Genomic DNA, 16,637 nt, shown 5'->3' with positions numbered 1-16,637 from the left:
AGGAACCATAAAAACGAGAAGTATAAAAGCGTATGAAATGCGGTGTTGATAGAAGGATTTTGAAAATTACGTACATTGAAATGAAGAGATTTTAAGAAAAACAGGGTAGGAGAAAAATTAGTGGAAAATTTTGTAAAACAACGTCTAAGTAGGTCTTCCTGGTTTAATTAATTTGTCGATAGATGGATGTGTAGAAGATAAAAACTATAAAGGAAGACAAAAATTGAATATGCGGAACAAATAATTAACGATAAAAAGCGTGGTAAATACGTAACGATTAAAGGTTTAGAAAAGTACAGTAAGCAATAGAAAATTAGAACGAATCGGCCAGATGACAGCTAAAAAAAAAGAAAGAAAAACTACCGTTACTGATATTTATTTATTAAATATATTTTATTTATTTAAGTTTAATGATATTATAAAAACAGAAAAAGAAAAAGGAGAGAAGACAAAAGGGAAAAGGAAAAAAGAAAAAGAAGTTGATGATAAAGAAAAAGTAGGAAAAGTTTTTAATATATACTGTATAAGAAAAATTTTGGCTCGATGTATTTTCCCCATCGTATATTTTTCAATAGATCAAGGACAATTTATTTTCTAACGAAAGTATCAAACTATAAAACATTTGTATCGTACACTTTATAATAAATTATAATTATAATTTTTTATTATATTATAATAAATTTCCATACGTGATATTACAAAAACAAAATTCTTCTTTAGAGCAAGAGAAATTGAAATGCAATTAAATTAGATATAATAAAATTGTTACATAGATATTTACATTAAAATACCTTAAAAACAATCCCTCCGTATTCTATATTTAAATAAAAAACTAATAATAAAACTATTACAGAGATTTATGTATTCAAGTTATTATATATTTTTCTAACCCGATTAATCTTGCGGGAGAATAATCCTTTTCAGAGATTAATTTATTAGTCGTCTCTATAACTCCAGATCGCCTGAACCGATTTTAACGATATAGACATTAAACGATTCTTTATACTTGTAAAGTACATATGATGGTGATTTACGAGTACGTTTATAAAAGTTATACCAGTCGCATTATATCTTTGCCGATGAGTTTGACGATTAATTTCTCTCTTTACAAAATGATAAAAAATAGGGTGGTCTTATTTTAATCCATATTCTTTTCTCTCAGAATATGAAGTTTCAGTTTCATTACAAAAAGTTTTAAAAAACTTAAGAAAGTATCTTTTACCGATTATTTTTTAATAAAATTCAATTTATTTACGTATAATATATGCTAAAAATGTACCATATCAATTATTCATTAACTTTTGATATTTTGGGGCAAACGTTTTCGAATTATAGGAAAGATTTGTAAAGTTGTAACTATTCTGGTTAAAAAGGACGATGGTACTTACGTATTAACGACACCGCAGCTACAGCTTTATTTAAAATCACAGTAGTCAATCGGATTTCGGTGGAAAATGAACAGTCTCTTTATTAATTTTAATAAATAGTTATTTATATTTATTTATTTTATAAATATAATTTAACCAAACTTAACCTTGACTAATTAACACCGTAATTTTTTGAGTATTTATTTAATAAATTCAGTAATTATTGCAATTATTTATTATTTAAATAATCAAAAAATTACGGTGTTAATTAATTAAGGTTAACGAGCGAAGCGAGCGTAGGTTAAGTTTGGTTAATTTATATTTGTAGAATAAATAAATATAAAATAACCATTTATTAAAATGAATAAAGAGACTGTTTTGAATCTGTGTTAAACTCTATATCAGCCCATTTTCCACCAAAATCCGGTTGACTACTTTGTTTTTAAAGTAGCTGTAGCTGCGGTGGCGTTAATACGTAAGTACCAGGACGATTTTCATTTTATATAGATATATTTTCTTGGAAATAAGTGGAACTTTTTTCTGATTAAAGAGATTAAACGATTTATTGTAGAATAAATATTAATATTCATCGCACGTTCCCGAGTTTGATTTCGGGTAAAATGTTTCATATCTTATCATTTATCGTTTAATCCGCGTCATTATTTTTTATTAAAATAGCTCGTGTTATGTTGAAATAAATTAAAATAGTAAATATTTAACTTAATTTTACGACACAAAACGGTTTTAAAACAGAAATATGTATACATTTAAATCGGTCCGGTTTAATTTGAATGAACTACTTTCAAGGTGAAAGAAAGGGCTTTATTCATGGATTTACCTTAAATTGTAATATAATTGAACGAAAACTGTACCAAAATAATAACATAAAAAACAAACTTTTTTTTTATTATCGGTAATGAGTATAAACGAAATCCAATGCAATAGTTGACGCTCTTTAAAATGTATGTATGGCAACAAAATAAAGCAGAGAAAAAAAAACATTGTGTCGGCCAAATTGCATGTCATTCAATAGGGAGACATTTTATTGGTCTGCAGATAATTGTTCAAGTAGTGGGAGATAGAACCCGGTAGGTATTGCCCCCTGGTGGTAGAAATCGAAATGAACGCTCGGCCCAGGAAGGTCGGGGCTCAGTTCTCTGCCGGTGACAGAGCTCTGAGGTCGGTTGCGGTATAAGCGTCCAGTTCTTTAATTGTACGGTTAAATCATCAGTATCGTTTTGAAGTTTTACAATGTATTTAAATAATTATTTTTTTAATTAATGTTTATACATACGCACATTTATATATTTTAAAAATGACTATGACTTAAATTTAAAATTATTATACTGTTTTTTTTGTTAAAGTCGAAGAAAAAATTATTTGTATTAATGTAATACTTTATTTTCAACAAAAAAACTTATTATTTTTTATAAAGGTTATACAATTTATAAAAATGATTAAAAATCATTTAAAAATTAATAATTATTATATCAACGTTAATTTTAAAACAAAAATTGATTGTTTTTTAATTTTAATTGTGTAGTGATATCAGTCGGACCTGCTTTTAATTACTGTAATTGTAAAAAATTAATAATATAAGACAGCAACTACAAACATTAAAGTGTATTTAATACTACGTAATTAAAAAAAAATAGTACAAATTAGTTTATTATTAAAAAAAAACTGTTAGTAATAAATTAGCAAGTAAAACATAATTTGAAATTTAAAAATAAAAAAAAGAAAATGAATAAAATGATTATTTACACGGTTAAAACATTAATTATGATATTATTGTATTTAAATTATGTACTAGGGGAAGAAATTGGATCTCCTTTGAAAGTGGCACAATGCAGAGCATCGTGCGTATATACTGTAAGTAAAATTTAAGTTTGTATTTGTATATATATAAATATAGTGAATGTAAAATTTATGTTTAATTTATAAATATATATAGTAAGAGAGAGAGAGTGAATATTTAAAAAGATACCACCAGAGCCCTTTTTTAAAGTGTCATGCTTTTTATTTCAAGTCATTAAATTCTGCGGAGTACCCTTATACGTATATATATATATATATACACCAGAATAAATAACAAAATATCTACTGCTATGACACTATATATCATAATAATGCTTTATAACGCACAAAATTCATTTAAATGTAAAAACCATTATAAATTCGTGTTTTTATTTATTACAACATTAACGAATTTTTTTTACAATTTTCTGAAAAAATAAATTATATATACGAACTGTAAAATAAATAAATAAAGGAAACTTTGATTTAGTATCTAAAACGTGAATCGTGTTCCTTTCTAATTATAATTAGCTTTTAATTTTCATTATATTTATTTTAAAATATTAATTTCAGGAAATTATACTTAATGGTGTAATATATAGAAACGTTTATAATTTTAATTTTTTTAATAAAATTAATTTCAGTTTTAAACAGTAATTTAAATTTATTATAAAATTAGTTAAAAATTACTATTATTAATAAAGCGTAAGTAATTTTTTAAATCTTTATGCATATTAATACGGTTATTTAATTATTTGTAAATATAAATATACAATCCATTTCATTCTCTTATTTATTTATTAATTGTTAAAAATAATAAAAATGCTAAACAAATCTAGTTGTGATTTTCACCTAAGTAAAAATATAACGGATAGAATTTTATAATGAAATTTAAATAAAAAGTTACAATAAAAAATATTATTTCATTAAGTTTTAAACTTAATTTTTTTTTTCTAAAAATATATTTTTATTTATTTGTATGTTACTAGTACATTCAATATAAAATATCATATATTTACTTTTAACGTGGAATGCAATGGATTTTTAAATTAAAACTTTGAAATTTTATTTTGCTTAAACTGTTAAATGGTGACTTTTTCTCTTAACACACGATTTAACTTATAATAAATATTTAATTAATATATGAATTGTTAAGCTACTTTACAATAATACGTCATTCATATGTATTTTATTAAAAATTAATAAACTCATCGTTGTACATTTACCTACAAACTACTATGAAATTCAGTAGATTCTGCTGTCAACATTTACTTATGTTGTACAATGTAATTTTAACTGTGGTTTTATTTTAATAAAATTTTAAAAGAAACTTTTTTAAATTTAAAATTTTTAAAATGTATTTATATTAACTTTATTTTACGGATGAAAAAAGGCGTAAATAATTTTAAAAATCCAATATCATCATATATAAATACTTAAATTGTCAGATGTTTTTTATGTCGTAATGAAACTTAAGTTTTAAGCGCTACATATTAAAACTTGAAGTAGCCTAAATGCAGCATTTATAAAACATGCAGTACCATATAAAACTATATAATAAGTTTATTTTCTCAATTTAATCACTTAAAATTGCATTAATTTTATAAAATAGAAAACACACTCAAAAATATATATATATATATATATACACGTGTATAATAAAACCTCTTTCTATAACAGAATAAATCAATACAAAAATGAGTTCAGGGTTTCTTATATTGCATGGGTGCTACTATATACCCTTTATTTTCCTTTCATTTATTTAATTGATTTGATATCATTAAAAAAAAATCTGTCGTAATTATCAGAAAATGGAAAAGTGAAATGTATTCATTAATGAAATTGGTTACGGATCATAGGTTATTCGAGTGACTTTTTTACGACATAAATAAGAAATTAGAATACCATTTTATTTATTAACAAGAAAATTCATCGAAGAATTAATATTAGGTCTAATTATTTTTTTTTTTTTAAATAAAAAACAAAATACTTATTGACTGAAAAAAGAGATCATTAATTAGTAAATAATTAAGGGGAAATATCAAACTATTAATTACATGAGAGATTACCTAACATGTATTTTTACAGATTGTATTTATTATATTTTAATTTATACTGATTAGAATAGATTTTAAACGTTAGATTGTAATTTGTGAAAAAATAAGTGCGTTTTTTACCATTCTTTAGAAATCCGTAAAATTTATTTTCTTCTTTAGATTTTATTATTCATTCATACAAAAAAACCCATTACTGTGTGTACTTATGCGGATAAACGTGTCATTGACATTTACATTATACTGCAATTACACTGTATTTTTCGATATATCGAACGGTAATGATTACTGACAAAATATTTTCCAACTACCATGCGAAATTCTAAATCTAAATTTAATTTTTAATATAATTAAGGAGTTACAAAATCACTATAGGTGTATGTGTGTGCGCACGCGCGCGTTCGTGTGTAATTTTTGCCGAAGTTGAAAGGTGAAATACCGTAATTATTTATAACAAGATTTCTCTTCATATCTTTTCAAGGTTTTTTTTTTAATTAATAAATAAACCACAACAAAAATAGATTAAATTCAGTATTACTAAAATAAATCAATCGTTATTATTACATTAAAATAATTTAATGTAATACATTACGTATACCGCATTAAGAAGAGATAATTATTATTCTATTTGCTTGGAAATATCAAGGGAAACCGTGTTAAAACCTTTTAAAAACAGCATTACAAAATTCAGAATTGATTAAAACATAAAAAAACAACAATTACGATTAAAGTCCATATTAATTATTTAAATATTAAACACTTGCAATAATTTTAGGGTAAGTAAATATAAAAAAATAAATACAAAATAATTCGAACTTCAGAAAGTATTAATGAACATTATTTTTGCAGATATTTATGTAGGCCTCGAATAGAACGTAGATAAGCGTATTTCATTGTTATTCATTACTATTATTAGAATTAGATGTACTAATGCTTATTTGATTATAAAAGAAAAATTTTCTTATATTTGTGAAAAATTCTTAAACAACCATCTAATCGCAATTTCCATTACTGGAAATCCGAGCATATATTTTGTAAAAGATAATAAGAATATAAAACCCTACAGATATTTCTTATTATTGATAAAATTTACATTCACATCTATTTTATTCTCTGTAATAATAAATCCCTCAATCTAAATCAGAATAAAATGTATTTTATTCTGATTTTTTTTTAGTATTTCATACTAAAAAATTATGTATTTATTAAAACAAAAATATTACATGTTATTTGTATCTGTAATTAACAATTGAATTTATTGATTTGTAATTTTCTACGATAACAGTATATAATATATTCCAGAAGTGAAAGAAAGTTCTTATTTAGGTAAAATTAATAATTAAAATGGAAGATTTGATGTAAGAAATATGTCAAAAGCAGATTTACATAAAACAAATAGAAGAGCTTTCTTAGGGGAAGAAATAATAATAATTCCAACGGGTGGTATATTGTGTTAATAGTAATTATTTTTAATTAACGTACATGTTTTTTGTATTGAGATTATATAACAGAATACATTGTTTTTTATAATTTCAAAAAGTAATCGTTCATAACTAAAACAACATTTATTTGTTTATTTACAATAACCAGAATGACCGAAGACAATGATAAGAAAAACATTTTTTTTAAGCAATTTGTAGGATATTGACATCCGTTTCATCTAGGAATAAAGTTAGGTTAAAAAGCAACAGTTTATTTTTGAAACCAAATTTTGATATGAAATATAAATATTTTAATTTAAAAAACAATTAGAAGAATTGTTTTTTAATTATTTAATTTAATAAAGCTTAATAAGCATCAGATCTTCTGTACTGGGACATAAAGATCTACTACGATCTTAAAAATAAAATTAAAAAAAGAAAAAAATTTGATCGCAAGGATTTACAACTGGTTTTTTTTGTCTTCACTCATTTGACTGATTTGATGCAGCTCCAAGATTCCCTATTTAGTGCCAGTCGTATTATTTTGGTATAGCCCTAACATGCTACATCCCTAAAAATTTGTTTTACATATTCCAAATGTTGCCTACCGGCAAAATTTTTCCCATCTACATGTCCCTCCAATAAAGTTATTATTCCAGGATGTCTTAATATATGGTTTATACGTCTGTCTCTCTTTTTTTAACTATATTTCTCCAAATGCGTCTCTTTTTATAAATTTGCCGCAGCACCTCTTCATTTGTCACTTTATCCACCCGTCTGATTTTTAACATTCTATTATACCGCATTTCAAAAGCTTCTAACCTTTTCTTCTCAGGTACTCCGATCGTCCAAGTTTCACTTCCGTATAAAGCTATACTCCAAATATATATTTTCAAAAATGTTTTCCTGACGTCTAAATTAATTATTGATGTAAGTAAATTATATTTTTGACTGAAAACTCGTTTTACCTGTGCTATTCGGCATTTTATACCGCTCCTGCTTCGTCCATCTTTAGTAATTCTATTTGCCAAATAACAAAATTCTTTTACCTCCATAGTCTTTTCTCTTCCTGTTTTAATATTCAGTGGTCCATCTACATTATTTCTACTACATTTCATTACTTTGGTTCTGTTCTTGTTTATTTTCATTTGTAAGATTTCATCCATGCGATTCACTGTTTCTTCTAAATCTTTTTTTTACTCTCAGCCAGAATTACTATATGATCGGCATATATCAGCATCTTTATCATTTCACCTTGCACTTTTATTCCGGTTCTAAATTGTTCTTTAACATCATTAACTGCTAGTACTATGTAAAGATTAAAAAGTAACGCGGATAGGGAACATCCTTGTCGGAATTTTTTTTTCTATTACGGCTTCTTTGCCTTTGTAAATACAGTAGTAAAATGTTTTTTTAAACAAAAATATTTATGTTTGTAGAAATGAATGTAAAATTTTACCAGGTTGATAAAGAGTTCAAACGATTTATGAAGAAAAGAAACAAAATATCGATTTTTTGTTTAAAAAAATATAAATATATACAAAAAATATAAATAATAATTTATTTTTATATTTTATAATTCAGAGATAATTGTACGTAGCAACATCAGTCGCAAACCTAAATAAAATGATGATATAAGAAAACTGATTCAGGCTGATATTTTTCACCCACCGGGTTTGTCTAGTGGTGAACTCGTCATCGCAAATCAGCTGATTTCGAAGTCGAGAGTTCTATGGATCAAATCCTTGTAAAGGAAATTACATTTATGGATATTATTACTAGATGGTTGATAACGGTGTTCTTTGGTGGTTGGGCATCAATTAACCACATATCCCAGGAGCGGTCGGTCGACCGTTCAAGATTTTGTTTCAAGAAATTGTACAAGACTACACTTCATTTACATTCATACACATCATCCTCTGAAGTAAAAAAATACCTTACGGTGGTTCCGGAAGCTAAACAGAAAAAAGAAAAGGCTGATATTATTAGGTAGATCAGTAAACATTTCCACGCATGCGCATTACGTCGGCACACGCCTACTTACCTATATGGTCGAAGTAACTAATCCTTTTGAACTGGCAGTACTACTTAATAATATTTTTATCTCATTTTCGATTGCAGATCGATATTAATGGATAACTAAAAGCCTTTTAGTCAAAATATACCAGTAATATAGGAATTTAAACAGAATTAATAACAATTTTTTTGTTATAAGTAAAATAATTTACAATTAAAAGAATCATTTCATGTACATAGTATCTATATTATTAAAAATATTAAGATTTATTTTTTAACAGAAAAAGAAGAATGATTTTTTTGTTCAAAGTATTCACTTACGAAAAACGTACAAATAGATTTTTAAATGAAAAGAAGAAAACAATTCAATGAATTAAGCATACTGGATTACTGATTAAATAACTTCTCTCTCTTTTTCCTGTTTAGCCTTCGGTAACGACTGTTTAGATAATTCTTCAGAGGATGAATGAGGATGATATGTATGAGAGTAAATGAAGTGTAGTCTTGTACAGTCTCAGTTCGACCGTTCCTGAGATGTGTGGTTAATTGAAACCCAACCACCAAAGAACACCGGTATCCACGATCTAGTATTCAAATCCGTGTAAAATAACTGGCTTTACTAGGACTTGAACGCTGTAACTCTCGATTTTCCAAATCAGCTGATTTGGGAAGACGCGTTAACCACTAGACCAACCCGATGGGTTTTGATTAAATAACTTAAGTTTCCCTAATCAAACGCTACTGTGTAATTTTATTACTTAAATTATAAGATACCTTATACGTGATTAAAAGCGTTCATTTTAATTTACAACGCAATTCGTAAAAGAAATCAATATTTTAGCATATTTGATGAGATATTACAACGAATTATAATTCTGTATAGCTATTTAATTAAATTACATCGGTTTGATACACTGTTTATTCTCTGTCTAACCTTTATTATTTCACAAAATATGTATACTATTTCTTCTTTTGTAAACTTTTTTTTAAATTTTTCTATCAATAGAAGAATTTCTCATTTCAGTGTTGTAGAAAAAAATGATCACTCGCTGAAAATAAAAGAAACATGCTGTCATAGGTTATAAGATGTATTTCTCTCATAAAAAAATGTTCATGGAAATAGTTTATTTTCGACTTACGACAGCGAAAGATATCGTTCGGTGTAGTGGAATTATCTTGTCGTATGTGTTTAACTATTGATAATGTTTTTAAAAAATTATTCTGTTTTTATTTATTAAGTGATATCAATTTTCTATGAGTTCTATTCTCTTTAATTTTTGTCTTAAACGTTTTTTATTTAGCTATCGGTATTTTAACAAAGTAAATTTATGCCAAAACGAAAATTGGAGTTCTTATATTAGATTTTTTTGGGGGTTTACTACAATTATCTCAGAAACTACTGGAAATAACTTTACCGAGATTAATCTTTTACGGAAGACTACATAAAACATTTATTTTGCCTGATAAATTGGATCTGTTGAATTTTAGTTTAATTTTTTATACTTAAGTCAACTTTAGTAAATTTAATTTTAGCTGACCTTTAAAGCAGAAACTGCTTTCAGTTAGCTGTAACTCTTATATAATTCATTTCCACATGTTTTATATATAAATTTTTTTTTTCATTATTTGGATGAGAGGAATTCGCTTATAAAGCAAGCCAGAAACCTTGAATGACTCAGTGTGTATATATATATATATATATATATATATTAACACACACGCGGGCACGAAAGTGAACTGTAGGCAACTTTATATGAGGAATGGGCATATTATATATATAGCTTTATGCATTAAGCATTGTAATAATATTGGGAACAGTAACATTTTTTCTTACAGTAGGTAAAGTTTTCTCATTATTGTAAATACTATTGTACAAAATAACAAAAAAGAAATCTACCGTTTTCATATTAACTTCTTTCTTAATCATTCTAATAATGCAGTATTTTGATCGCAAAACAAACCCTAATATAAAATCTAGTTGTAAAAAAAATTAAATAAATGATTTAAGATTTTATTTTAAAAAATATACTAACTGTTAATAATTGTTTTTCCGAGAATAAATAATTATTTCTTTTGAATTACTTTATAAACAAGCCACCTTGAAATCGATTTTTTTAATGAATAAGTAATCATCAAATATTAGTTAATAACTTAAGCAATAAAATAAATAATCGAAGAAGAGTGAACCGATGAAGAAAACTGAAAAGTTATACTTGAAGGAAAACAAACATAAAATCTGATGTGGACACTACATAACTTTCTTGTATGCCTATTAAACTACATTTTCAGATTTTTTTTTCTTTTTAAATCAAAAGTACATAAAATTTTATTTCATTAATAACTTCTGATATTTTTTTCATATATATATATATATATTTTTTTTTTAATTGCCATTATTGAATTTTTATTTATTGTAAAGACTTTTACAATCAGAGGTTAATAATTATTAATAAATCAGTATATTTAAATTAAAAAAAAAGTTAAAAAAAGGAGATGAAGTTGGATTTGAATCAATGTGCCTTTCCCTTGTAAGATACAATAAATTCATTAATTAAATTCTTATTTGGCTTTAACACTGGAACAAATGAAAATAAGTACCAGTTATCATATATCGTTGATAAACTCTCAATGAGGGTTTATTACTGCAGTTAAGAAAAAATCCAAAATCGAAATATTTTGGGATTTTTTGGACACTTTGGGTTCAGCTGATTGCAATGAAATGGGGAGGTGTACAACCAGATGTTACAACAGTCCTAAATCCAAAATTTCAACATCCTACGGCTAATCGTTTTTCGGTTACGTACGTACGTACAGACATCACGCCGAAACTAGTCAAAATGGATTCAGAGATGGTCAAAATGGATATTTCCATTCAAATCTGAAAACTGAAATTTTTCGCCATCACAATGTTTCCTTTATTTCTAAAAGAAAGTAAAAAGAAAATCCAGTCCCCACAGTAAAAAAAAAAAAAAAAAAAATATTGTATACACTGGGAATTTAAACTCGCATTTCTAGGTTTAAATTGAAAGATTTTCAATTCTAATTTTTTTTTTTCATTTGATTTCCTAAAATTTCTTAAATTTCATCATTTTAAAAATAAATAATTTATTTTAAATCATCTTTGAGATTCACTCTCTCAGTAATAATAATTTTTTTTCCTACTTTAAATCGTCTTAATATTTACAAATACAGTTTGAAAAAAAATGTGTTACTCGTTATTACATCTAATCGTGTTGTGCAAAATTTTCAATACCCCCTCGAAAAAATAATTCAAGTACGATTTATTTAAATAGGTCAAAAAAATACCAGGTAAATGTATTTTTGTAGTGTATACCAAATTACTGAAGATTTTTTATAAACTTTTATGTAATTCTTGTCTACTTGTTTTTTAATTACGATTTTTTATAAAAATTTCAATTTTTATTTGCTCTCACGATTATAAATCGCATTTCTTTTACACCGGTATAAATAGTCGACCTGAAAACTTGTTCTTTTCTACCTAACTCTTAAAACATTCAAAGTAAGGTTTTCAGGCATAATATCTTTTGAGATAATCTAAAGTATGTATCAATTTATTTTTGACATATCAGTTTCTTTTTTAACAGCGGGGTGATAAAGTTATGAAAATTACTCTACACAAGATCAGTTTTGATTCGGTATTCTGAAAAGTTACATATCAACATATATTACTAAAAAAAAAATAATAATAATAATTAGTTTTTAAGTGTTTAATGGCTGAAATTATGATAAAAGGTTTTTTTAACTTTTAGTTTTATAAACCATTTTAATGGAAAATTCAGCAGATTTTAGTGCGTAGGAAAATTGACATTAAAAGGAAACTCAATCGAGCTACTTCGATTTGATCAATTTAATGTACTTAAATTTAGTCCATTATTTTCATCAATAAAATTAAGCCTTGAAAAGTTACAAAAGTCGGTTGGATGTTTACGTTTCAGTCTTCAAACGGTCTCTCAGTTATCTAATAGATTGACTGTTAAATGTTTTTTATGAGATTCAAAATATTTTTTCGTATTTATTGATGAATTTTGAACAGAAGAAATATTTAGATCTGTTTCTGCGAATGATTTTATTTAAAATAATGTAACATGATGATTTAGTAACGGTCACAGAAATTTTGACCGGAAACGATGAATTATTTCTGACCTTACGTTTGAGTCTGATAAAGTACATCGTAATCGGTGCTATACGCCATATCGGCTTTAAAAATTATTTATTTATTAAGATTTTATTGTCTGATAATAAATTACGACAATTTTTTTTTTTGTTTTTGTTTATTATCTAATGATATCGCTGAAATAACCTGACCGGGATTCGAACCAGGAGATTCCAGGTCATGTATGCCATTTTTCACATGCTATAGAATTAATTATCATCCGTTATTGTAATTATTATTGGACGTTAACGATATAATAAATAATACTACATTTTTTTTTAATATTAATTTAAGAAAAAATCTGTAATAAATAATTAGGCTAACGCAAGATTGTTCATGATACAGGTTATTTTTTTAAAATCAAACTAAACTTCTATAATTATGTAAGTAGATAAATGAAGAACCTAACATTTTTAATAAAATCAGAAGAAATTAACTGGAAAGCTGATCTAGTTATAAATGTAAAAAAAGGAGTCCTTGACATGCCTTGATATTTTGATTGCCGTTAAAATATCTTGAAAATATAATATTTCATAAAAACAAAGAAAAATATGTTTTTTTTTATCTAGCGACTAACAAATTATGTCGTTACAGTTATCTGCAACAGTAGGCTATAAACATTTGAATTTTATACTTTAATTATATAATATAAAAAATAAAACTAGCTGTCACTATATTTTATCACGTCTTGTTAAAAATTGTCATTTACGGTGTACTATTATAAATAATTATTTTATTGTAATTTTTTTCTTCCACAAGAGTATATATACAATCGGCTCCATATGATGGAACCATAAGTAAATATTTTGATAATAAGCACATGACATAGGGGGTTCTTAAGGAACTCTCCCGTAATAAGTTAATCCATGACAATAGTTATCAGTAATCTTGAAGTTCATTACAAAAAAAAAATTTGCCAACACTTCACTGCATAAAAACACACAATTAACCAATAAAAATCCAATAAACAAATAAATAATTAATAAAAGAAACAAATATTAAGAGAGAGCTAGTCGAACAAAGAACAAAACAACATGCTTATATAAACAAAAGAATAAATAAAAAAATAAAGCAAACAAAAATAATATTGCTAGGTTTAGCGATAGTAACTGCAAACTGTCATTCACTAGTCCCTTACTCAAGTACATAGAGACGTTTTAACCTTCGGACGTCACACTGTTATCAAGCTCATCGATCGCTAAATGATTGTCGTGATTTTCTAAACGCTGTTGCTGTTTAACACTGCGCTGCCTCACAACTTCACGAAACGTCGGAAGCTCTAGATATTCATGCACCTCATCATTCCGTGTGAACCTTGACGCCACTGCAATTGTTCTCGTTACCTTGTTTTGGAAGCGTTGTATATCTACATTACTATTACTTTCTGTCCTCCACAACTCCATGCCATAAGTCCAGATTGTTCGTAGGATAACTTTGCAAATCAGAACTTTTTGGATAACTTAAGGCGTGACTTTCTGGATAGCAGCCGATATAGTTTCTTATACTTCGCGTTCAGTTGTTTTATAGTCATTCTCACGTGACACTTCCAGGTCAAACGCCGATATGAGAGAAGTCCTAGGTACCGCACATCCTCTGTTTGTTTGGATCAAGACGCCATCCATGTTCACAATGGGATAGTCATGCCTTCTAATGGCGAATGTGATATCTTTATCCTGATTTACCTTAACCTTCCATGTTTTTCTGCATGCGCAGACAAGGTCTGATGCCATTTGCAGTTCTCGCGAGGCTAGTTCAGGGTCTTCGTTAACGGCAATCCATCGGTAAATGTGGTGATGATGCAACCTTCCATGGTTTGAAGGTCCACAGTGAATACTGAATATAACACAGGACCTAGTACAGAGCCCTGAGAGACACCGAAACTAATGTCGATGAATATGAGAGAAACGTCCCTCAACATAATTTCCTAACACAAGTTAATAGGGTTAAGAAAGTTTTAATTACTGGCTACTGAAAAAAGCCGGGCAACCACACCTTGTCAATAATACTGACTCTTGGACCAATGACGAGTTTTCAAGTCGAGTATTCTAAAGTTCGAGTCTTTTTAAAGACAGGTCTTTCATATGGATTTGAATACTAGACTACAGATACCGGTGTTTTTGGTGGTTGGGTTTTAATTAACCACACATTTCAGAGGTGGTCGATCTGTGTCTGTTCCAGACGACATGTTTTTTACCGGTACATTTGCACTTACATTGCACTGCAACTGCAGCTCCGTTAGGCCTGGTAGCCGGTACCAGTCATTTCATTTGCCTATACACATACACACACACACCCAGACCCGGCAGTAGCTGGAAAACTCTTTGGATATATATATCCCGGTTGTCTCAAGAAGTTTTGCCGTACTTTATTCCTCTCATCTAATAATAAAAAAGTTTAGTCTGTAATAAACATAGATCTGGAAATGCTTCTTTTTTTAGTTACGAGTAGCAATAGATTTCTATCAGATTTCTGCTCTAAAGGTCATACTTACCCCTACTATACCAAAATTCTACGGCCATAAATTATTTAGTAAAATTAACAGTTTTTATATGCTATCGTACATGAAAAAATTGAAACATTGGATCAAAGAAGAGTTCTCCCGTAATTACCGAGAAAATCTTTGTAAAACCAAAAATTCTAAGAAACTGATTTTTTTAGGGTTGGCATAAATTTATTTTTTAAATTATAGCCAATAAGCAAATAAAAAATTTCAAGACAAAATTGATAGAAAAATTATTTTTCAAAAAATTAATTAATTAATTAAAAGTAAATGAAAACGAAATAAAAATAAAAATAGAAATGAAAGTGAAAATAGATAAAAATCTATTTTTATTGTAAACGAAGTACAATAACTAAATTCTGAAATCTTGCAAAAACGAGAAAAAATTATTTGCTTCTTATTTCATCAATTTTGTTGGGGTTTGTTAAAAAACATATATTTACTTATCGTTTATTTAGGGGTACGGATAATACCTCCATCCTCATACATAAGAAAAAACTATTTTTGTAACTCATCACTCTTTTAACCAAGTGAATTGAAATTTTTACATTATATATTTTTAAATGCATCTCGATCTGGATAGTAGTTAACATTTATCACAAAAATATAAAGTAAATTTTTAGGTTTTTGAGGAGGTTCATTTAAGATATTTTGAGGAAAAGCCTTAAATGACATCGAATTTCTTATAAAAAGTAAAACTGTAATTTATAAAATTAAATAACTGACTGTCTAGACATACAACACACAAGTACTTCGCCCAGAAATAATTAAAATCTTTTGATCAAAGTAATGATGACACTTTTCAAGTGTCCCTTGATATTTCAGTAACGAAATAATACACAATGACAGTGAAATCCAAATGACAAAGAAAAAAAGAAAAAAACACAGTAAAAAAAAGTGAAATATAGCCCAAAAATACGAAAGAATCAAAACTCGTTAGCGATCAAATTCTTAGAAGACTAAAAAATTCAGAAATTAAGATCTACAAAAATTATCGATTTATAATTTTTTTCTGAAAATAATTCATCATCAGTCAAATCATAAATAAATATGATCGGGTTTAAACGATTAATCATAAATAATACCTGTAATTATGAAGCACTATAACTGAACATCTTCTAAAAGAATTAAACTTTTATAATATTTGATAAACGAGCTTTTTATTTGAAACAAATTTTTCTCTTAATAATAATATTAATTAATAATCAAAAAAGATTGTAAGATATATTGAAGAAAATAATTTTCAATTTTATTTCTGAAATTACTAAAATCTTACCTAGAATACAGAAGCTTTCAAGTTAAACATGG

At 26.6% G+C, this 16,637-nt stretch overlaps 1 protein-coding gene across 1 annotated transcript in view; it reads left to right on the top strand.

Moving 5' to 3' along the window:
* Positions 1-2,991: 2,991 nt before the first annotated feature.
* The window catches only part of LOC142331542 (uncharacterized), a 123,500-nt gene continuing 109,854 nt past the window's right edge, over positions 2,992-16,637 (top strand). The window contains exon 1 of the mRNA XM_075377530.1: positions 2,992-3,239. Coding sequence (XP_075233645.1) covers positions 3,111-3,239 — 129 coding nt within the window. The 5' untranslated portion in view covers positions 2,992-3,110. The remainder of the gene's footprint in view (positions 3,240-16,637) is intronic.

Source organism: Lycorma delicatula, chromosome 10 (genome assembly GCF_047948215.1).
Source record: "Lycorma delicatula isolate Av1 chromosome 10, ASM4794821v1, whole genome shotgun sequence".
NCBI classification, from domain to species: Eukaryota; Metazoa; Arthropoda; class Insecta; order Hemiptera; family Fulgoridae; genus Lycorma; species Lycorma delicatula.
This window is presented reverse-complemented; position numbering and strand designations above follow the sequence as displayed.